Raw genomic sequence first — 23926 nt, forward strand, 5'->3', positions numbered from 1 at the left:
TGACTGTTCCTGTTACGGAATCCACGTGGCTTCTGAGTCCTTTATTAGCTTAACGGACATTTCTGTAACAAATAGAAATCCCTTCCCTTCCTTCCTGCTTTATTCTTTTCCAGATTACTCTCTGAGATACACACATTTTTATTGTGTGGTCTCTTCCCTCTAGTATGATGGCAAAGAGATTTTTAAATCACATTGACTCCTGTAACCCCAGAGACAAGGCCAGCATCTGGCACACAGTAGGTGTTCAGCTAGTATTTGATAAAAGGAAGATTAGTCCAGATCAGGTGATTTTTGTTTGTTGGAAGGGATTTCTTTTGCTTTCTTTCATGTAACTCAGGCTGGCCTTGAATTTCCTACACAGCTAAGGGTCATTGACCCTGAACTTCTCATTCTCTGTCTCATAAGCGCTGGGATTACAAGCATGAGCCACACCCAGTTCGTGTGTTACTGGGGATCAAACCCAGGGAGGGCTTCTTGCATGGTAGGCAGGCAGCCTGCAAATGGAGATACATCCCTAGCCTTCTAGATTAGTTTTAATAACAGGTTCCAAATAACCAGGCCAGCTGGTATTTTGTTAACTTCCACACTCTTAAAAGCAGGGGTGTGGTGGCAGGGCAGACAACTAGGCCTTTGTTTGTTTGTTCGTTTTGGTCATAATTACTATTTCCTCGGTGATAGTATTTTCTGTATTTTGCTCTAGCTCAAAGCTTCCCTGAGGCTAGTTGACAGAGTGAACTTGCCTAAGAGTTCAGTGGTTCTCAAGATGATTTCCTTGTTTCTTTGTTGGAACGCCATCCCTTTAAGAGTCAGATCCAGACGGCCTGTTCAGCCGACTTCCAGTGTTAAAGTTATTTCCAGTGGTGCGTGGGTGGGAGGAGGGAGCTACGTTTGTTCCTTAGTGGTTTGGAAAGGCCTTCGAAGATGTCTTCCTTTCCTACCCAAGTCAGTTCATTCCCTTAAAACCCTTTTCCAAACCACGCAGCACAACCCCTTAGACTAGGCAGCCTTCAAGGCGCACTATCGGCTCTGGGTGACATTTGGGAGCATGTTTCTCCCCTCTTTAGGATGTGTCTTAGGAGAGGGTGACCTTTTCTCCTTGGGGAGTCACAGAATGATAGTCATACAGTGTTCTGTGTGGACTGACAAGATTCAGGCTTTTAGTTCTCTGGAGAGAGTTTTGCTCTGGCATTCACAGGGTGTTGACTCTAGGAAACAGGAGAAAGAGCCAGCCTGGGTTGGGAGGTCAGCACAGGAATTATCAGTATATGGAATCTATTCAAAGCCAGGAATATGAATAAAACTGATTTGGGAACAGCTGGGGATGTGGATCAGTAGGCAGAATACTTGCCTTGCACACACAATGCTCTCCATTGGACTCAGAGCACCATAGGAACCAGGTGTGATGGGGTTGCCTGCAGTCCCAGCCCTTGGGGAGAAGAGGCAGGAAGAGCACAAGAAGCTCTATATATAGCATCTGTACAGCAAGTTTGAGGGCCTTGGTTTTCAGCCTGGGCTCCTCCAATATTTAGGGGAGGAGATGAAATAACTCACAACAGGATCTGAGCAGAAGCAATTAATGGAGAAGGTGGAGAGAGGAGACTCCTGAAGGCTAAGTACGTTTAAGAAATCATGAGCCAAGGAGGACTCAGCCATCTTTATGTCTTGCTGGAGATGGAGGATGCAGCTGGCTGTGGACAGGGCGATGCTGTGATGTCAGTACCCTCAATAGGAAAGGAGACACTGAAAGTGGGAAGAGTAGAGAATGCAGAAAATGCGCTGAGAAGTTTTACTGTTAGTGTGTTTTATACCTTAGGTTTGGCCGGAAGGGGGAACAGAGGACATGAGCCCTCACTGGAAGCCCAGTTGCTCCTGCCGTTGGAAACTTCTCGACTGACAAGAGAAGCTAGTACTGATTCTGATGTCATGGGGCCTACGCTAGGCTTCTTACTCTTGGACTGACACAGTCGCAGGAAGCCAGTGCTGATGATGTCATGGGGCCTACGCTAGGCTTCTTACTCTTGGAAACTTATTTTCAGTAGAGAGGTTAGAGAGAGAAAGCAGGAGGGCCAGTGCAAATGTAAGATGTCGGAGTGTTGGGTCTTCCTAATGGCTGTTCCATCACAAATGTTAATGGCAAACTTTCACCTGCCCCCAGCTTCCCAGATAAGTTCAGCACAATTAGTAGATACTGGTGGATATCTAGGGCAGAGTGGGGACCTGACTTAGGAGCTATGGGGTCTTGAATTACTCTGACTTTTGATTACACTGGTTAAAAGATCTCTGTTAAGTGGGCGTCGGTGCTGCTCCCTGCTGTCTTCGGTTACAACTGAGGTCGTAGTTCTCAGGTTCTCAGAACAATATTTGACATGAAGACAGTGTTACTTGGTTTTGTATTTCCATTGCCCGAGTATTCGGGTCACTCTGCCGTAAGGAACACATTCTCCTTTTCCTTTCTCAAAATGCAGGTTGCGTGAGGTAGCCTAGCTTTTTATTTCTAGCTTTCTATCATCTTACTGGTCCCGTTCAAATAGTTTTCACAATAATAACAACAAAATGTGTTCATGGGTGAGACGTATTGTTCATTGAGAAAGCATTAAGTTAACGGTACAAAGTCCTTGAGTAAAGAAAAAAAAAACCTAGGACTGCAATTTTTTTCTGCATTCTACTATCACTCTCAATACAAATAGTATTTTACGAAGAGTCTGTTGAATGCGGTATTGATTTGTTTGTATGTTGGTCATAACTAATGGCTGGAGAGTCCCGTGATGCAAATTTTAAGGATCCCAATTTTAAGGATCAGGAGGCTGGTCCTCAAAAGTTGAAGGAGTTACTTGAGGCCAAATAGCTCAGCAGAGCTGAGAGGCAAAGCCAAGTGAGTAGACTCAACAGCCCTCCCTGGTGCCTCTCGGCACTGAATGCATATGCTGTGAACTGTCACAGAGACCAGCAGGACTTTACAACTCTGTAGATAAGCCTGAGACCTTATAATAGGTTGTTTGGAACAAGGAAAGTGACAACTGAATTAGGTCGAGTGTGTATATGCAGCTCTTCTTGGGTGGCTTTAAGTCCTGGGTGAAAGAATCCCTTATAGTTGAGTGGCAGGCTGACTGTAGTCTCCTGTCTGTCTTCTTTCCTTGGATTGACACAGATCTGAGCCTGAGTTTCCCCAGCACAGCTGACACCTAAATACGAGAAAATGAACAAGACTTGGGAAGTTCGGGCTCCAGGCTACTCTCATAGGGCTTCCTCGGGGCTCCCTCTGAACTGCCTGCCTGTGTCAGCGGCCTTGTCTTCTAGGTCTAATGTCACCCTGTCAGTGGAGAGAAGGGGGAAGGGAACCGGAAGTCATTTGCTGATGCTTGACCAGGCCCTGTGTGACTTCTCAAAAGCTAAGGAACCGCCACCAACAGCCACAGCAGTTCTTGGAGAACAAGACACTCTGGGCAGCTTAAAAGGACCTGCGGTGACACCCCCGGGGTGTAGCAGTGGAAAACAGACACACTTCAAGGGGCCTGTTTCCCCTCTGCTGAACATGGGGTACTCACAAAGCTAATTATAGCCACCATCTCCCCACCCCCACTGGCAGCAGCTGACATCACCAAGCCCTTGGGCTGATTGCAGTGATTCAACCACGCCTAATACTTGTGGCTGGGGACCACAGGTTTCCAGACTATCTGGGTGTGGCCAGAATACCTTCCTTGGGGCTACAGGCTCATGATGCCCTGAAGTGATTGTTTGGGGGAACCATAGACTAGGATCACTTCTTTGGGGGCAAAGAGCTGTATCTACATCAATCAGTATAGAATTTCTTTTAACTCACTAAACGGACAATACAACATGATCAGGAAGTTCCCTCCAAGTCTTCTCCCCATAGTCTCTGTTATTTCAGTTACAGGGGGTCCTAAGCAGTTCTTGGGATGAGAAATCAAGATCCAGAAAGAGGCCGAGGATGGACAAGGAAGACAGGATCTCTTCCCTCATCCTTACTTTAAGGCTCCGGGGAATGGTAAGATAATTGGAGGAAAATATTGAGACCTAGAAGACGTGGCCGCTGACACAGGCAGGATGTTCAGAGGGAGCCCCGAGGACGCCCCGTGAGAGTAGCCTGGAGCCCGAGCTTCCCAAGTCTTGCTCAGCTTCTTGTATTTAGGTGTCAGCTGTGCTGGAGAAACTCAGGCTCAGATCTGTGCCAATCCAAGGAAAGGAGACTGGAGACTACAGACAACGTGTCTCTCTATGATAGATAAACTGTGAGGCTGCGGCAGCCATGCCCATGTCTTAGGAGGAAAACAGGACCGTCCTTCCTCTCTCCCTTCCAGCAAGTTCTCTGGGTTCTGCCCTGCAGCCTGACCTGAGTCTCAAAGTAGACAATATGAGGTTGCCATCCTCCTGGGGATAGAGGGAGCTCATGTCTGTAACCTACATTTCCTTTTAGAGTTGACCAGGTTAAAAACTCTAAGCTGAGAGTTTCTGAGAGACATCCTCAGAAGATCAAAGGACATTCAATGTCCCAAGGCATAGAGGGGCTGGAGATTTCCTTTCAGGATGTTCATCGTCCCTACCTGTACCCCAAGTTTTCTCTTCATCCTGGACCTCAACAGGCTCCACCCACTGCCTCCATGGTGTGCCTTCTACTCCAGCATGGCCAGAGAGTGCCTGTTTAAGTCCTCTCCCCACAGGGTCTGTCCCTGAAGGAAGCTGCTGGACCCGTGACCACTTTAATCTCCTCTGTTTCTGGAACCTTCTTGAGGCTGGAACATGCAGATTTGACTAAATTTCAAGGAGCTGAGGTTCATAAACCCCTAATCTCAGGGTGACTGGCCTGATAGTCAGAGGACCTTGGTGGAGGCTGAAGAACTCACCCTGCCGGGTGAGAGCGCAGCTGCGAAGCACACGCTGCATCCTGCAACGCAAACAGAAACTTCTGCTGCCTGTTTGGAATTGGGTTTTGTAATTATTCCTTGCTGAGGGAGGCAAAAGCTGTGTACATCAATGTGATGACTTCGGAGGACAGAGAGAGAAGCAGAGGGGGCTGAGGGGTGCAGAGAGGAGGAGAGCAGTAGTCAGCACTGTGGACTTCCTTGGTGGCTCTCCAGAAATATCTGCCATGAAAGATCAGTAATGCTCCTCAGAGATGAGAGCCCCTCGCTACTCACAGTAGTCAGGAAAGGCCTGCTGATGCAAAAGCTTACTGAATGGTGTCTGCAGACACTCATAACATAGCAAGTGTAAGACCTCATTCCTAATGGACATTAGCAGCAACAGTACAGGTCTTCTGATGACAACAACCTCCCATCAACGATGGCAACCATGCAAGTCTGTTCCGACCAGAGTGCTCCCCAGAACTGCCTGTCAATAACAGGAAGAAGTAACATTTCTTAGGTGCTATTTACGTGTCAAGCACCATGGAAGCACTTAATGTGTCTAGCTTAATTTTCAGAGCAACTGTGACGTAGGCATTAATTAGTATTGTCTCATTTCATACATGAGCAATGGAAAAACTAAACAATAAAGTTGTACCGGCAGTATGTGAGACACAAACACAAACACAAGCTTGCCTGAAATCCGTCTTTAGCCATCATCCTGCCCCATTTCCCCACGGTCAATTGTCATGGCATCACTGTGAGCAAGGATGCAAGGAGGAAGTAAATATACTAACACTAGAATCTCTAAGCTTACTGATAAGGAAACTAACTGATGTTGGGGTCGGGGGAGTGACAGGTTGGTAAGTGATTGGTCCAGCACCATACAGTTCAATAGCAGCATAACCAGCATCCAGAGCCAGCAACAGAGCTGGTCTTGTGCTGCCTCCATTCCATCTCAGCATCTCTGGATGATGCTTTTAGAGTGAAGGGTCCAACTGTCAGTTGACCCCTTTTAAAGTAAAGGCAGGAGAATAAGTTCAGGAGGAGTTCCTTGTCTAATCCTAAGGCTTGGATAAGGAAGGGGATTTAGCTCCGGGATTTACTTAGCAGGGCTAACCAGCTTTCTGAGTCTCAGCTCAGAAGTGCAGGAGTACCACTGTTCCTTCACCCTGGGGGAAAATCCCCACTGTGGAAACCTACCTGCTTCTAGAAAGACATACTCGGTGGGCTAGTCAATGTTTGTTTGGGGTTTGGGTCAGGAGGTGTGTGGGACGCCTACTGAGTCTTCCCCTGGCTTCAATAGTGAGGTTCTTCAGTTCAGGATACTGTTCTAAGGCAGAAGAGTCTCTCACCACCCTTAGTGTCCTCCCTGTGTTCAACAATGATGCAGAAAGTAAGGAAACACAAATGACCAACTAGGACCTCATGGTGCAAACCTGTCCATCCCTCTGGGACAGGATGGAAGAGAACATCAGAGAGAGCCAGGGGATCCCTCTCATGTGCCTTCCTTCTCCTCGGAGGAAAGAGCACACAGCCCCCGGGCGCGTATCTATCTAGCTACCCTTTCAGAGCGGGAATGAACTGACTCCCCAGCTCCTCACCCCGAAGTTACTCATCAGCCACCACCCTCTGGGGCACTTGGAGGACAATGTGGCCATCTGTTTTCCCTGTACACTCCACATCCGAATAGTGAACATAAATTTATCTCCTAGCGCCTTCCAAACGCGCACAGCTGAATTCCATTGCTGACTTTGGCACTCGCTGCTGGTATCTGAGAACAACAGATTCAACTAGAAAGGAAGGAGCAGATGCTGTAAATCACTCCTCATTTCCACACCCCCTGCCATGCCCCAAATTATTTGACAGTGCACAGCAAAGCAGGGGGAAAGCTGGCATGACGACTTCCAACTTGGCTCCAAACCAAGAGGAAGCTGTGGGTTCCCTGTCTAGGTGGTCTTTTGTCTGAGATGGGTATTGCATGGAAAACTCAGCTGGACATACATAGAGATGGACAACAGGAACCCTGGCATTTTTCCTAGCTTTGGATTCTTTACTTCCACAAGTCTTGTCCTTGAAGTATCTGTGACAGGGCATGTCATCAAGAAGGCATCAAAGGCAGAACGAATATGAATTCATGTGTAATCCAGGCTGATCTTGAACTGGTGTCCCCCTCCCTCCACCTTCCAAGTGCTGGCATGACATGAGTGCATCATCACCTCTGGCAGGATTCCCATTTTAGAGATGGAAAAATTAAGGTTTAAGGAGAGCAGCCGATTTAGCTCTTACATGGCTCACTGTAAACAATGAAACCTGAGTTCTTTCCTCCAATGCCAAAATAACATTATAGATCATCTAGTGAAACTCCCCAGGGAAGAGTCAGCATCTCACCCTTGAGGTCCCTTCCTCCCACAGGACATGGAGGTGCTCACTCTAGACAAGGTACTTAGAAAGAGTACCTGCAAAGAGCTGTTTGCTTGAGGGTAGTGTCAGGAAAAGCCCAACATTCGCATTCCTGACCCTCTTGGGTAGGAGGGCGGCTATATAGGGGAAGCCAGGGTAAAAGAGCAAGTCTTCTATGACCCTCGGGCACCAGAGAGACTCTGAGATAACTTACTGTCTTATTGCTACCAAGAGAGCCAAAGGAAGCAAAAGGCTTTCACGGCAACCTGACACTTAGCTTGTTTGTTTTTTTTTTTTTTCCTTCATCTAGTAAATGTGTATTTAGCTGGCTTTGTGCTTCATGGTAACAAAATGACTGCCATAAAAGTTGTTAGGGACCCCTCTACACAGTGAGAAAGACGCTAGCTCAAGGAATTCTCTCTTATCATGGTTCTCTAACCAAATATGGGCAAAGGGCTTGGGCAGCACAGCTGGGCACAAGGCAAGTCGCCCCCTTGCAAAGAGTATCCAGAAGTCTACCAGGAAGAGATAAGGAGACTGCAGCCATCAGGCAACAGAGGCACTTGCTACAAAAAGACTAATAACTCCGATAGAGTAGGGTGGCAGGGTCTTCTGAAAGTGAAGAGAAGAGCACAAGCTACCTGCTGCTTCAGAGAGCTGGCCACACACCCAGGCAGCTGCCCTACATAATTGGATTCTAAAAGCTAATGGGGTTTGAGAAAGAGTCAGTCAGTAGTGAACTCAAGGATCGGAAAGAATTACTAATGTATTATTTTCTCTAAAAAACAAAAACAAAACCGAAAAACGGTCTCCAGTCCTGGTCATCACCCACAGTTGACTGAAAAGGGGTGCTTAAATATCAAAACGAAAGACGGTCACCTGCAGACTTCTTGTCGGTACTTTTTATTTTATAATTCATTTCAGTACAGACTAAAGACACTATTGGCAGGATTTGGGACCAAAGTCATGGCTGAAAAACATTACCTGTCAGTGTACAAAGACACAGAGACAAACTACCGTCCTTTACCTAGAAACATTGCAACCTGTCACTTGGCAGGTATGTGATGCTCTGCAGACCCCCACACCTGAAATTCTCTATCCCGCATCTTTCAAGTGTACACAAGCTTCAAGTTGTCATCTTTTTCATGCATGCATGCCTATGTAACATTCTAGTCCCACAATTTCTGTAACCATCTATCTATACAGTCCCTCCAAAGGTCTCCTTCTACCCCATGGCACAGGCACTGGAATGAGTACATAGCTTGAGGAGTCCTGCATCCAGGGAACCAGAGCAAACTGCAGAATGTACACAGTACAGCCCAAGAGCACACTTTGTAAGTAACAGAGCCCCTTCCTGAGACCTTCGTGGGAGGAAGGTTCCTGCAGTCAGCAAAACGAACAAATAAGACCTCTGACCACCTTTTCAGTGCTCTGATAACAGAAGCCCTCATAAGGGCATAGTGAGGACTGAAGTCTATTCTAAAAGGAGGTGATTTCTTCCAAGTAGTGCATACTTTTAAATCTCTCTCTCTCTCTCTCTCTGTGTGTGTGTGTGTGTGTGTGTTTGTGTGTGTGTGTGTACATATGTATGTGTCTACATATGTTCACATGTTTGGGCATCACATGCTATGGTGCACATACGGAGGTCAGATGACAATTTGCAAGCGTAGATTCTCTCTACAATGTGGCCGCCATCAAACTCAGGCTTTCAGACTTAGTGGCAAAAAACGTTTACCCACCGAAGCACCTCACAGGCCCAGTGTATATACTTTTTAAAGTTCTAAGCCATAGATCTGAATCCAGGGGTATCATTAAGAACTAAAGCTTTGGCCTTATTTGGGACACACATCAAGACCCTTTCTCAAAGAAACATAAACAAACCTACAAGCAAACAAGGAGCTAAGTTTTATCACAGGCTTATCAACGTATTTAGTCATTTAAAGAGGATCTCATGGTATTGCCCAGGTTAACCTTAAACTCCCCACGCTCCTGCTTATATCCCCTAAGTACATATCAAGAAATATTTTTAAAAAGAGGTCTCTTTCCACTCTGGATACTTTGAGCCCTTAGGGATAGACACTCGGGTGCTGGTTGTGTGAGGAATACACAGTCAGCCACCATATAGGTGCCTCGGTGCCTTGGTGGGAATTGCAGAGACTGACACCACACCTGAGAACCACAGGAATCAAAGACAGTGGCCACATTCTGAGCAGAAGAACAAACTCAGCCTCTGAGGAGTCAGGCAGGCAGAGCAAGGTGAAAGAATGTCCTCTGGGTGGTAGAGATAGGACGGTCAAAGAATTCACCTGTCTTCAATTTTCTTTCTCAGGTTTACCCACTCGCGCAAGTCCTCCCAACCTCCCTACTGGCTTCACAAGTGCTTGATGATGGTAGGGGATGCTGTGTGGTGATGGGAAGCCTCCCGGGTACTGATGAAGGAGCCCCAGGACCATGAGCACGTTTGTGATGATGGCTCACTGGGGCAAAGTAAAGCAAGGGCCCTTAGGCATTGACTGTGGACTCCAGGGCTGATGGGCCCTGACCTCCCTTTGGGATCAATGGGTCTGGGTGGCAAATAGGAAGTTGTTTCTGTGTAGGGACAGGCTGAAATCTGGTCCAGACATAGTTCTGACCAGTTAATACCTGCACCCTTCTGTAGTTGAAGTTACTGGGTCTGGAACTCTAAAACAAATCTTTTAATCCCAGGCTTTTACATATGTGGCCTTTTTTCTTTTTCTCTTTTAATGCCCAAATTAAGAAAACATAGGAAAATTGCCTCTTTCTGACCAGTGACATATCTAGAAATTTTGGCCTATTAAGAAATCTGATGCTGGGCAGTGGTGGTGCATGCCTTTAATCCCAGCACTTGGGAGGCAGAGGCAGGTGGATTTCTGAGTTCGAGGCCAGCCTGGTCTACAGAGTGAGTTCCAAGACAGCTAAGGCTACACAGAGAAACCCTGTCTTGAAAAAACGAAAACAAAAACAGAAGAAATCTGACATGGTGGTTGACCTGTGTAATTTTAACACTCAGGAGGCAGCGGCAGGAGAACCCCCACAAGTTTAAGACTAGCCTGGGCTACATTACCAGTTACTGGACAGCCAGGGCCACACAATGAAACTGCTTCTCAAATAAACGAGGAGGGATAAAATCCATGAATATATTTCTTTATCTAATAACAGTAACTAAGGGTTTCCAGAGTCAGCCATTTAGAATCTCTTGTAGGAAAATGGTATTGCTAATATATCCCACTAGCCTTAGACTGTCACTATTTCTGAAACTGAAGCCCTGTGTTCAGGTCTCCCTTGATGACCTGTATGACCTTTTAAAAGGCCATCTGCATCAAAGTAGAGAATGGAAGATATTTTCAAAATTGAGAATATGAGCTCCCAATACCGTCTGAGAGGCAGGCGTCAGAAGCTGTGATTCAGACACCCCATACAACCCCGATTTCCATCCCCCACTGGTCGCCTTCAAGCCAAGGACTCAGCCATAAGTGCAACACCAACAGCTGTGGTTTCTTAAAGGTCCTGCACTGTCTATAGAACACTTGCTGCATTGGTAAAACTTGGCTTTGACCTTTACAGAGCAGTTGCCACAGGCACCTGGGGCACACCAGCTGGTTTCTGAACTGGACAGGGTCAACTGTGAAGCCATTACTGGGCTTAGGGAGGACAGCAAGTGCCTTGCCAGTTGTGAGATTATCAGCGGGACAGCCACCAGAGAGCCTGTGACAGAAGGCTACTGGGTCTCTAGAGTGCATTTCCTACTTCATCAGTAATCCTTCCTACCCAGAAAAATGTGCTTTCCCCACAAGGTTGAGGACTTGGCTTTGATTCCTGAGAAACACATAGAACCAGGCATGATGGTGGCTCACATCTCCAAGCCTGCTTCTTGTGGAAAGTTGAGAAGTAGACAGAAGAGAATTTAAAGTTGAAGGCCAGCTAGCATGGTAGACGCTGATATAAATAACTAAAAGAGCCTGTCGCAGACAAGATGAGGGGTGAGAGCCAACACTCGAGGTTGTCCTCTGACCTCTTCTCGAAAGGCAGCAGTCATGGGAAAACATACATACTTAAAAAAAAGGAGAGAGAGAGAGAGAGAGAGAGAGAGAGAGAGAGAGAGAGAGAGAGAGAGAGAGAGAGATCTGTTTTCCTGCCCACCACAAAACTAAAACCAGGTCATCATGTTTTAGAAACCCAGACATCATTTCCTCTGTCATAAAAGGCTGGATGATTGCCTACACAAAGCAAATAACACAAAAGAATGAAGCCAGCCATAGTGGCCCATGTGTCTGACACTTGAGAGGCAGAAGCAAGCAATTCTCTGTGAGTTAGAAGCCAGCCTGGTCTACAAAGTGAGTTCCTTGGCATCTAGGGCTACATAGTTTAACCTTGTAGAGAGAAAGGGAGAGAGAGATGGAAGGAGTGAAGAAGGAAGAGAGAAAGAGGGAGGGAGGAAGACAGGCAGGGAAAAATAAATAAATATTAGAATGAATACAAACTCAGAATTAGTAGTCAATTTTAACAATTGACCTGACTTTCATTTAATCTTGTTAGTTAAGAACGTATATCTTTTTAAAGCTAGAATCTGATGGTTTTGCTTCCTGCTTAATGGGGCTGTTCCCCTAAACCTAAGTTCTCATAACCCTCTGAAGTCTTCCTGACTCCGAGTGAGCAGGAAAGGGTCTCCCTGAACATCTGGGGGATGACAGAGTGTGTTGGCATCCTGCCCTGTGTGATGATGGTCTGCCTCTTTCTTCTTTCCAGTCCTCTCAAAGGATCTTGATTCTCCTAGGGACAGTCGCTACTTTCCCACCTGGGTTGTTTGGTGACGTCACACCCTTCTTGCGGAGCATCCACTCTGGCTACCTGTTAGAACTATCAGCGACAAAGAAGTAAAGGACCCAGCATAAGAAGTGAAGTTCCTGGAGGGGATCAGGGTTTCAACACGGCGGTATAAGGGCCTCAAATGGGAGGGGTCTGCATACGCCCGAGACAACGATTCCATGCTTCCTCATAGGAGAAAGCTATCAGGACAGAGATTCTAACAAGGCGGGCACCCTGAAGGTACAGTCAGAGGGAGGAGTAGGCCTTAGTCTCATCCCACCACCACTACCAACCCCAAATACCATGAGTTTACCCAAAGGCCGGCTAGTACATGATCAATAAGGGACTGTATGCTGAGGACCCCGTCCTTGAGGTTACTGTCAGAAGGAAAGCCCACATTTTGGAAAGCCCAAAGATGTCGGAAAGTGTGAGTATTGCACCCAAAAAAGGTTTGGAAAGGCTGACCAGCAGAACCTGTTGCTCCCCAGTGCCCTCTCTTGTTAGCAACGGTTCACGTTAGCATTTCCATGCCACGTAATTTCCCTACCGCCTTTCACCCTGTGGCATTCAACTCTTTGCACTTCATGTTCAGTATCCTGGAGGCATTCAGCCATGGTTGCACAAAGAAGAAGATCCAATTAGAACATTTCCCACCGTCTTTTTCTTTGTTATCCAAAGTCAATAAGATTCTTGGACCCTCCCGAGAAGCAACCATATTTGTTAATCCACTTGGACAAAAAGACTAAGAAATCCAAAGGAGAATCCCATAGCCCTGCAAATCAGCAAAGCCACGTGACAGTGTCAGAACCCGAGAATCTTCGATACACGCGCCCCCCCCCCCACCGTGTTGGTGTTCTTTTTTGTGATGAAACATGTTAAGTGAGGACCCATCCATTGGAGTCCTAGCAAATACAGTATCTTGGGTTATTGTTAGAATAATTCTGGGCAGTTTATTACTTGTTCAGGTGGGGCATCTCCTCACCTGTCAGTAGTCACTTCTACCCATCATAATCCAAACTATTAGCATCATGACCCAAAGTACACTGTTGTGTGAGCAAATGGACAGGTTAAACTTGAAGATGAAAAACTGAGAAGAAATCAAAAAGCTGGGGCTGGCAAGATGGCTCAGCCAGTAGAGAACTGACTGCTCTTCCAAAGGTCCTGAGTTCAGTTCCCAGCATCCACATGGTGGCTCACAACCACTTTTCACACCCGCTTCTGGTGTGTCTGAAGACAGCTACAGTGTACTTATGTATAATAATAAATAAATCTTTGGGCTGGAGCAAGCAGAGACTGAGCAAGCAAAATTAACCGAAGTGAGCCGGGCTGTCCAGAGCGAGCAGAGGAAGTAAAATTCAATTCCCAACAACCACATGGCGGCTCATAACCATCTGTACAGCTACAGTGTACTCACATACACAAAATAAATAAATACATCTTTAAAAAAAATCTGTGTTGACATTTAGGGGTATCTATTAAACTTAAAGAGAATCCTAAGTTTGGAAGGGTTTATTTGTGGCTTCTTGTTTGTAGCACTAGAAGGGTAACCATGGCCATGTACCTTTGTTTTATTTATTTTCATTTGTTTGTTCAGAGACAAGGTCTCCATATGCAGCCCTGGCTGCTTGTGGACATATGACCTTCTTGCTTCCTCCTTCATAAGCTGGGATCATAAGCCTGCATACCTACACACTTGGCTTCCAAGTAGGTGATCTTCTTGTTTTTAATTTAAAAATGCCCTCACTGTTTGCAATTCGGATCAGAGCTCAAAGGGAGAGAAAGAAGCAAAGAGCTCTCAGGGTGAAGCCATTCTACTGGGGAGTTTAAAGGCCCGAGAGGAAGAAGAGTAACTCCCCACCTCCTCTAGCCCTCACTGAACAGCAGGCCTGCTCCAAGGTGGGATGACAGCTACCTCAGCTTCTCCCGTTCCCCCAGACACACACACAGCATGTTGGCTCTTCCCAGCTGACACCCGACTGCTCGCAGTGCACACCTGTGAGCCCAGGTGTGTAAGGCTGCTGGCAGGGACACAGTGACAGCTCTGCCTCTGCTATGTGGGTGCCGCTGCTTTGTGGTTGTCATTAGCAGTTCCTCAATCGATTTCCAAAGTTCAATCAGAACGCGTCCTCAGTGCACGGTAGGTAACAAAATCCTCTGAGACTTATCGGTAGATGTGAAAAGCAAATGCTACAGTTTACCGGCATTTCAGAGAAGAGAGAGTAACAGTGGAGACGTTGAAGGAAATGCTAAGAGCATGTTCCGGCAGCTGCTGGGCAGGATGTGAGCATCTTTCTGTGAGCATCTGCACCATGCTCTTCTGAGTGAGCGTTCTTTGAATTCAGCGAGCATATGATTTCCACCTCTGTTAAGATGCAGAGGGGAGGAGATTTGTCGCACCTGGTGCCAGTGTACTGGAGAGAGAGGGGGTGAGTTATACATTTTGGTCCAGGTCTGCCCATTGCTAGCTCGGTTTCCCTGAGCATATTCCCTGCTCACTTTGACCCTTGAAGTCTTCCCTTCTGTAAAGTGAGACTAATGCCTGTCCGACGATATACTGAATGGGTTAAATGAATAATCTGTGGGCAGCAGAAAACTTCGAGATCCTTATCTCCATTCTACTGGACAAGAAACCCCTTAGTCAGAGACCAAGATGGAGAATCAATCTGAGCACATGGTTTCCACATACTACACACTTACACTGGGCACTTCTGGCACAAATGAGCAGCGGTAGGTAGCTGGGCTTGGTGGTGCGACGTCTGTAACCTCAACACTTGGGAGGCTAGGGCAACAAGACTGGGATTTCAAGACCAGCCGGGGCTACAGAGTGAGAAGGGAAGAGAAGGAGGTAGGGGAAAAAGAGGGGGAAGAGGAAGAGGAGGAGAAGGAGGAAGGGAAGAGTTAAAAGGAAGAAGAAAAAAGACAAGGAAGGAAAAGAAAGAAAAAGACAGCAAAGATAGCCTAAAGCAAACATCTCCAACAGGGTGGAGAACTTGCATACAAAGAAGGGTGGGTGGTGAGGTTTGTGGGAACACGGTGGGTTAGAGGGTACTGTAAGTTCTGGCTGGTGTATTAGAACAGTGAGGCCCCAAATAGTACCCAGTATATTCTGTGGTCTGTCTAATGCCCTCCCAGATGCCACCTCCCTATTATATTCCATACTCTCCCATACCATAAGTGTAGTTTTTACTAAACGATTGCATCTATCTGCTTTTCTCTCCTTGAGCTTTATCTGACAATCCTGTTCTCCCATAATCCTACAGCCTCCTTAAGCTGTTCCTTTCTACCTACCGAAGGAAAATGCACAAATCAACCTGGTCCAAATGAAGCAAGCTACTAAACAACGCTCACATGGTTAAGCCGAACACTCCACTTTAGGATATGACACTTCAGTGTCTTGATTAACACTTAGGGGGCAGCGGTGTAGTCATGTACAGTGACGGAGACTTGTGTCTTTGTGTTATCCGGCGACACGCGCAGACACACAGCACAGTCAGTAAAGGACAGAGATGAATATTTACTGATCAAGTAGCTACTACCTGGCTGGGATTTTCAAGGGCCTGGTTATGCAAGGGTGAAGATATTTATGTCTCCTCATTAAAGCTTCAAATTCCTTTTGGAGACACATTTGTTTATCCCCAGTGGAGTGATGAGAACTGGAGCTTAGAGATCCAAGGGAACTGCATGGTAAGTGAGTGGCGGAGCCTGAATTTGAATCTAGGTCTCTATGATTATAAAGTAGCCCAGTCCAACACCCACATTCTGCTGAGGAGGGAACCAGAGTGGCAGCATGACCACTCTATCCCACAGGTCAAGGGCAGGGCTAGGGCTCCACAGTGGAATTCCAGTGGCAGAGGGAGGATTCCATTCAGCTCTGACAGTTGAAAAAGTTGTCAGTATTGAACATGGTCTCCCTTTGGCCCACCCACAGCCGTATAGTTGTGCCAACTTTTAGTCTCAATTCCTGACACCCTCATCTTGCTAACACACTCCAAAAAGAGCTGAGCCTGGTTTTGCTTTGATATAAATAAATTATTCCAAGCAACCTGGCGGGAGTTGCCAACTGGTGGTAGCCTGATCTTCACTTGAAAAAACAACGCAATAAACCACCCTCTTATTTTAACAGCTAGCACAGGGCGGGGCAGAGGAACCCCCACCCACGCTTGCTCTGAGCAGCAAACGTGCAGCTACTGATGAGAAAACAAGATAAGGCAGAATATCTGTCAACACTCAGGCCTCCCCTAGAGAAGGACAACTGTGTATGTGTGTGTGCTCTGCACAGAAGGGAAGCCAGAGGCCAGGCAGCCACCTGGGATGCTTTTGTAATGTGGCCAAGGCACCAAGCACGGCCTACAGAAGAATGGCCAACAGCTTAGATACATAGGCAGGTTCCTCATTGTATAAGTTAGCCGAAGTCTTGAAGGTGTGTGTGTGTGTGTGTGTGTGTGTGTGTGTGTGTGTGTGTGTGTGTGTGTGTGTGTGTTTGTGTTTAGTGACTGGGTGTCCAGGAGAAAAAAGCCTGCCTGCTTAAGAACTAAAAACTCAAAACCCGCTAAGGATGGATGTGTCTAGGAGCTTCCCAGTAGCTTCTATACAAGAACTGGAAATGAGATGCACACTCTACTTGAAATTGTTTTTGGCATGGCTGAGTGAGATGCAGGACGCAGTGAGTCGATACAAGACTCCGGGAAGCATCTTTCCCTGTCTTTTTGAATGTTATCGGTCCACTAGGGAATGAGGTATCCAAACAACATACCCTCGGCATTAAGAGAATTACTACACATAAAACATGGCATGCAGAATGTTGGTGAATAGAAACAAGAAAAGGAACAAAGGAAAAGTGAGCGGAAGAGATGGGGGCTGGGTCAGAGCAAGTATAGCCACTTAGATGTATAAAATACCATAGTGAAACCCAGTGTTTTGCATAATTACTTCAACAGTTATAGAAATTAAGTAGAAAATAAGAGAAAATTCTACACATTGTGTGTGTGTGCATAAATGCAACAGTATCTAGGTAAGTATGAATGTTCACTTTCTCTCTCATCTGTCAGAGAATAATAGGTCACTACCACAAGACCCAAGGAGACTTCTCAGTGCAGGCCACTTTTAAACATTATTAAGAGCCACTGTGGGGCTGGGAGCATAGTTCAGTTTGACTAACATGCATGAAGCCCAGGGTTCAACTCCAAGATCACATTAATCAGGCTTGGTGGGGCCATGTCTGGAGTCCTAGAATTCTTGAAGGGTGGAGAGAGGAGAATCAGAAGTTTGGGGACAGCTTCAACTATATAAGATTCTTAGGACAGCCTGGGCTACACAAAAAATATGTCCAAGTGGAAAAAACTTATGAAGAAGTGCAGGCGTATCCATGACCACCAGCCTGCTATTCCCGGGCACAAGAGAGTACTACCAGTTACGTCACTCAAAGCCACAGTTTCCAACTCCTTCTAAGCTTCCTCCAAAAATGGCAGGGTTAACACAGGAATAAATGCAGGGTTTCAGTTTGCTTTTCTTTTGTGAAACAAGATATTACTTGGTAGGCCTGGCCATTGACCTCACAATGTAGACCAGTCTGGACTCAAACTTACAGAGGGCCACCTGCCACTGCCCCTTGAGTGCTGGTATTAAAGGGCATACGCAACATTAAACTGGGCAAGGTTTCATATTTTAAAGCAGATCAATTGTCAGACTGGGTGTGTGGCTCAGTCGGCAAGAGTGCTTGCCCAGCATGTGTAAAATGCTAGGTTTGATTTCAACCGGTTCATAAAACCAGGTGTGGCAGCAAAACACCTGTAACCCCAGAACTCTGGAGGCTGAGTCAGGCACAGCCCTGTGGGGTCAAGACCAGTCAGCGATCCCTGGTAAGATCACGTCTCCAAAAACAAACAAGTAGATCAGCTGTAAAGAACACACGAGGTCAGCCTACATTAAGCACATGCTGAGAGGCCAGCTCTACCATAGGAATGGGGGATGTCAAAACCAAGATGACCCAGGAACTCTGACACTCAGGGAAGCCCCAGTCCAAGCAGCTTTGGCCCCTGAGTTACACCTGCTCTCTTCTGCCTTCTCCCTCACCCCACGCCTGTTCCAAAAGCTGACTGATAAGATGACTGCATTTGAATCTGTATTCTATTTTAAGATTTCCATTAGAACTCATTTGTTTTTACTCAAACAGAGTTTGAAGTGAAGTTTACATGGACGCCAGACATGGATCGGAAAACCGATTTGCAGTAACAATGAGGCAAAGGCCAGCTGTATTGAAACACACGTGTAACCCCTGCAGCAATCAAGAGGCTGAGGCCAGCCAGGATACATAGTTAAAACAACAACAACAACAACAACAATAACAACAACAACAACACAAAAGCAAAAGCAAAACTGGACCTGTGAGATGGCTCAGGAGGTAAAGGTTCTCAATGCTGAGTCTGAGAATGGAAGTTTGATCCCTGGGACCAACAGGATGGAGGTCCTGAGAGTTGTTCTCTGACTGCCATTCATGCACTAGAGAACACACAGGTGCACACACACACACACACACACACACACACAACCGAGCAAACAAGTAAAATAAATCAAGCAAAAAACCAAACAACCCTCACCCTGATCAACCAAAGAAAAAACCAAGAACCCTGGAAATCAGGCCCCCTTGCACGAGCTACAGTGGTGTTACAGACCAACTCTCACCTCCTCTCTGCTTTGCCTGATGTCACATTGCTCATCCCCAAATCAAGCCCCATTGTCCACTCACCAAGGGTGCTCCCTAATCTATCACAGCACCTCAGATTCTAGGATATCACAGAGGAAAACTGTGCTTAGTACATATTCACTGAATGTATGAATGCATGCATGCATGTGTGAGTGAGTGAGTGAATGAATGAATGAATGAATGAATGCACAATTTGACCTCTTCATTCTTTTCTGTTCACTTTAGTTTCTGAAACAAGTTCTCATCTGGTCCAGTCTAGTCTGAAACCTGTGATCCTCCTGCTTTAGCGTCCTGAGACCTGAGATTACAGATGTGAACTGATGTTCCTGGCCAGCCTCGCCATTCTCAAGCTGGCCATATCTGTTCCCTCATAGGAACTTCCTTTTCCCTGACAGGGTCAGTGTTCCCTCATCCCTTTGAGCACAGAGAGTATTCTTCTCTTCCCTCTGTCTGCCAGTGTCCTCACATGAGTCAATGACAGCATCTTCAGTCTTCCCGTTTTTCTGAGTGTTTTCTAATGCGGTGTCTTTGCTGGAATATCCTTGACAGTATTCAAACCCCTTTCACAGTCCTGCTGAGAAGACTGTGTGTCTGAGACAGAGACTCTAAGCACCTACTTCTTAGCCCTGGAGGTCTAGCCAGTGCCTGGCATGTAGAGAGCAATCAATACACACTATCCAAAGGCTGAAAGGAGGATTTCATAGCAAAACAGTTTCTTATCTCCTGTCTTCTTTTACAAATTTCCCAGCCTCTTTCTGGTGAGTCACACACACACACACACACACACACACACACACACACACACAAACCAAACACAAGAATATGACATTTTGACATTCAGAGAGTGCCTGCTACCTGTCAGGTGAAAATTTCTTAGTGATCCTAAGCTCAATGGGTGCTGGCTTGCAGGTGAAGAAATCTGGTTTAGGAAGATTAAGTCACACGGCCACTATTACACAGATAACATCACAGGATGCAGACCCAAGCCTGAAAACCTCTAGAGAGCTTAACTACCCTCTGCCCTGGCCTGTGACTTTTCTTTCAAACCTATGATTCTCTTTCATCATCAGAAACAAAGTCCTAGGCAGATGGCCTGTGGCTGCTACTCACTATATTTCTTGAAACAGCGCCATTAAAGTCATGAAGCAAACCGTGCCAAAAGCCTAGGATCCTGCCACAAATGGCCACCATGGCCTCTCGCTTAAGTCAAGCTGACTTAGCAAGACCAGGGGCCTGACAGTCACCAGCAAAAGGCAAGGCAAGGCAAGCTTCATTAATCCCAAAAGTATCTCCTTTCATTTTAAAATATCCCAATTTTGACATTTGGGGATTTTCCTACAAGCAAGCAGTGGGTGGCTACAGGAATAACAGGCAAAGCAGTGTCTTTGAAGCTGAAGAAACACTTTTTCCATAAAGGTTGTAAGCCTGAAATTGAAGAATTATGGGAGAGCCGGGCAGATCCCTCATCGGGAGGGCAGAGGCTGGTGTGATCTGTGCCACTGTGTTCTGTGCTCTGGGAAAGGGATCACAGCTGTTCTTTCTTTACTTGAAGCCCAGTGTCAAAAGCCTCCGAAGCAAGAAAGGCCATTTTCCTCTCATCTGTACCCAAGAAAGTGAGAAAAACACTACTTCCTTGATTGCAGAAGTTTTTGTTCATAAAGGAGCAATTTTCTTCTTCAGAAACTAGTTCCAATATTTGTGTGAATTCAGGAAGGGAAAGATTACGCACTTGGCTGGCTGAGGATTGAACACTGTCTTGCGCATGCTAGACAAGCCGTCTTTACCACTGAGCTACATCCCCAGTGCCTACTTCCTGCTTCTGGTGATGTTTCCAGAATGATCTGCAGGGAAGACCCAGCCAAGGCCCAAGGCAGGCTATGCGGGCGGCCATATGGCTTCACTTTTCTGGTGATGAACTTCTCTAGAGCAACACCCATTTTGGAGAGAGAGGCAAACATATCCAGACAACTTTTTAATCATGACCTATATTTGCTTCAGATGAATATGGTCCAGGGGGAAAGAAATCCCTGGAAGAGGGAGGGAACCGGAAGACCTGGGTATTCGTCCTTGAATACTTCATACTTCACGGCTTTGGACAAATCCTTTAAACGCTCTGAGCTTCTGCTTTTCACAGAAGGAAGGGAGGGATTGGGCTCAGTGCCCAGAGATCACTAAGTTTCCTCTCTGCTCTGAAATCCTGTGATAATAATAGTACACACAGAGGGAAGACATGAGTCTGACCCACGCCCCCAGGTGACAAGACCTCAGGCAAATTCTGTCCCAGGAACAAAGATGATCACACTGCGGATGGTCAGCATCTCCTACCTACTCCACAGTTCTTACCAACAAGGGTATAGGATGGGAAATAAAAGAAGATCGAGTTTTGGAAGAAGGGAATAGGTCACACCTTTCTCCCTGGATCCCATTGATCTCTATCTAACTTTAGCTGCCACTGACCCTGCGGTATCGAGGGTTCGAATCCAGAGGTCTCGGGTGGGATGCTAGGATGGCAGCAGTGTGCCTGCCATGTCTGGTCTGCAGACACCTGATCTGATTGGCTTAGGCAGTGGCTGAGCTGAGCACCAGCTTCCTGTTTCGCCCGACCCTCACACAAGCCAGCCACATACCTTTCAAAGGCCAAGAGAATGTAATTCTACTTCTTAGCATCTCGATTAAGAAAATAATGAGACCTAAAGCAAGGTGTCCACACAGCTTTATGTCTGCAGAGCTGATTCTGCTCAGAGCAGTGTGCTTCTTAAGAGCTGTGAACTACCTTCTGTCATCCTCCATACCAGGCTTTGAAATGGGCACTTTGTATCCACTATTCTAAAGCCTTGGCCTGGCTGTTCAGGGCACAAGACTGCACGTGTAAGTGCATTGATCTCAACAAAACAACCTATGTTTCCAAAAACTAAGGAGTTGATTAAATGATATGTTTGTATAATGGCAGAAATCATAGAAGAACATTTGACAGGGAATAATGCTCACAAGTTGCTCGGTAATAACTGTAACTGTTTAATTTGTATGTAATTATATTTGATGATGTGAATAATAATTTATTCACATTAAATAGTATTACATTATTATAATAAATTATTACATAATATATTTTAATTTAATCATATTATTGTTATTTATTATGACTGGTTGGGATGCCAAAGGCTGTCTAAGGGTTGGGCACCTGTCTTGTTAATTGGCCCAGACTTCTATGCCCCAAAACAATAAATCAGGGACCCCAAAATGAAACACCTAAAATAGTTGGTGTCCAAAATACCTCTTAAATGTCCTCAGCCTGTGTCACTACTGGGAAGTGGGGGGAACCTTTAGGATGTGGGTCGTACTGAAGTTTGGTTGTTGGAGGGAATATCTTTCAAGGGGGCAATGACACTCAAACCCTCTCCTCTCTCCCTGTGCTTCCTGACCACTGTGAGGTAATAAGATCTCCCTACATTCCTGCTACCATGTTGGACTGCAGGCATAAAGAGCAAGGCCAACTCACCATGAGCAGCATGACCTAAGGCATCATAAATCAAATACAATTTTCTCCCTTATAAGCTGGTGGACTCAGGCATTTTGTTAGTGATAGAAAGGTAACTTATATGCTACTTAATTTAAAAACACCATTCCTGAATGTTCTGTGTCTGGTGTATACTATGAGAATGTTCTGTCGCATCATTGCAATCATTATGTATTTAAGTGAGGCGCTTATGCCAGGGCAGGGCGAGCCAACAGCACAGAGCTGGCTTCGTGACTCGGCATATTCTCCCACCTGGAGATGCTGGAGAGCTGCAGAGGAGCCAGTCTGGAGATGGAGAAGATGCTGTGCATTGGTGTGAAGTGTGAGCTGGATTTCAGGTACAACTGGATTAGAATGCTGGTCTTCTCTACTGATAAATACTGTGCCAATTAACTTTCGTACCTATGAAATAAATACAAAAAGGTGCTGTCCCACTCCCCAGTGCTGGGGATCAAAACCAGGACTTCACACATGCTAGACAAGTGCTCTACTGTTGGGACACTCCCCAGCCCTCAGAAGGCTGGGGACAGCAGTAAGAATGATCTTATAAAACACAAAGCATACAGGGCTCATGGAATAGGTATTTAATATCTGCCACCCAGCATCTGTCTGTCCTTAAATCCACATTTCTGACTTCCATTATTGTGACAAAATACTTAAGAAAAATCCACTCAAAGGAGGAAAAAGTGTGCGGATCAAGTGTACCCTTGTATGAATGAGCATGTAACATGAGTATGGCCATGTCAACGACCATAATGCCTCAGACCCATGGGAAAGGCAAAGCCTTTGGTCCTAGTGTGTACATTGACAATGTGTGCAGAAATGACTAACCACAACCTCCTCCTTGTGCAACCTTAGATGCTTCCTCTACAAAGACCCCCCATGGAGATCAGCTAGCCCACCTTCTCCTTTAGCTCTATTTGATAAATGAGCTGAGTTCCTGGGTTTCTGGAGCCTCTTCATCGGAACACACCACCTACCCAATTCTAGTTTTTCTGTAGGCATTTTTGTATCCATCCATCTGTCATTTATTTATTCCCAGTCATCCAAATCAGGTCATTCCTATGCAGGTCACAGGGGAAGAACAGAGGTTTAATGCCAGGAGGTTCAAGAGTTAAGTTCAAGGCCAGCCTCTACAATATATTGAGTTTAAGGTTAGTCTGAGCTATATGAGATCTTATTTCAACAAGTTTAACTAGAGTTTAAAAAGAGGAAAATCATTTGGGGGTTATAATTTCGGAGGTTTTGGTTTGTGGTCATGTGTGTGGCCCTGTTGCTTTGGGCCTATGATTGTATAGTACATCCTGTCAGCAGGAGTACAGAGAAGTCAGAAAAGCAAAGAAAGAAAATGGATAACCTAATTTCTTTGCAACAGTTCCGTGATGGTTACTGTTGACTATTACCTTAACAAAATTTTGAATAACCTGGGAGATGGTCCTCTGATCATGTCTGTTGGGGATTTATCTTGACCACATTACTTGAGACGGGAATACTTGCCCACTGTGGGTAGCATCATTCCCTAGACAGGGTATCTGCGCCTGTGTAAGAGTGGAGGAAGTGAGCTGAGCACTAACATGGATGCATCCATCACTCTCTTCTGACTTCAGATGTAGC

At 46.0% G+C, this 23926-nt stretch overlaps 1 protein-coding gene across 4 annotated transcripts in view; it reads right to left on the bottom strand.

The window, feature by feature from the left end:
* The window catches only part of Ubash3b (ubiquitin associated and SH3 domain containing, B), a 150933-nt gene that overhangs the window by 91199 nt on the left and 35808 nt on the right, over window positions 1–23926 (bottom strand). Inside the window, exon 2 of one of the 4 annotated variants that reach the window (XM_006510636.4) lies at window positions 22565–22714. The exons of the other annotated variants lie outside the window; for them this stretch is intronic. Within the exon in view, the coding sequence (XP_006510699.1) occupies window positions 22565–22623 (59 nt within the window). The 5' untranslated portion in view covers window positions 22624–22714. The remainder of the gene's footprint in view (window positions 1–22564; window positions 22715–23926) is intronic. 4 annotated transcript variants of the gene reach the window in all.

This window comes from Mus musculus, chromosome 9 (assembly GCF_000001635.26).
Source record: "Mus musculus strain C57BL/6J chromosome 9, GRCm38.p6 C57BL/6J".
Classification (NCBI taxonomy): domain Eukaryota; kingdom Metazoa; phylum Chordata; class Mammalia; order Rodentia; family Muridae; genus Mus; species Mus musculus.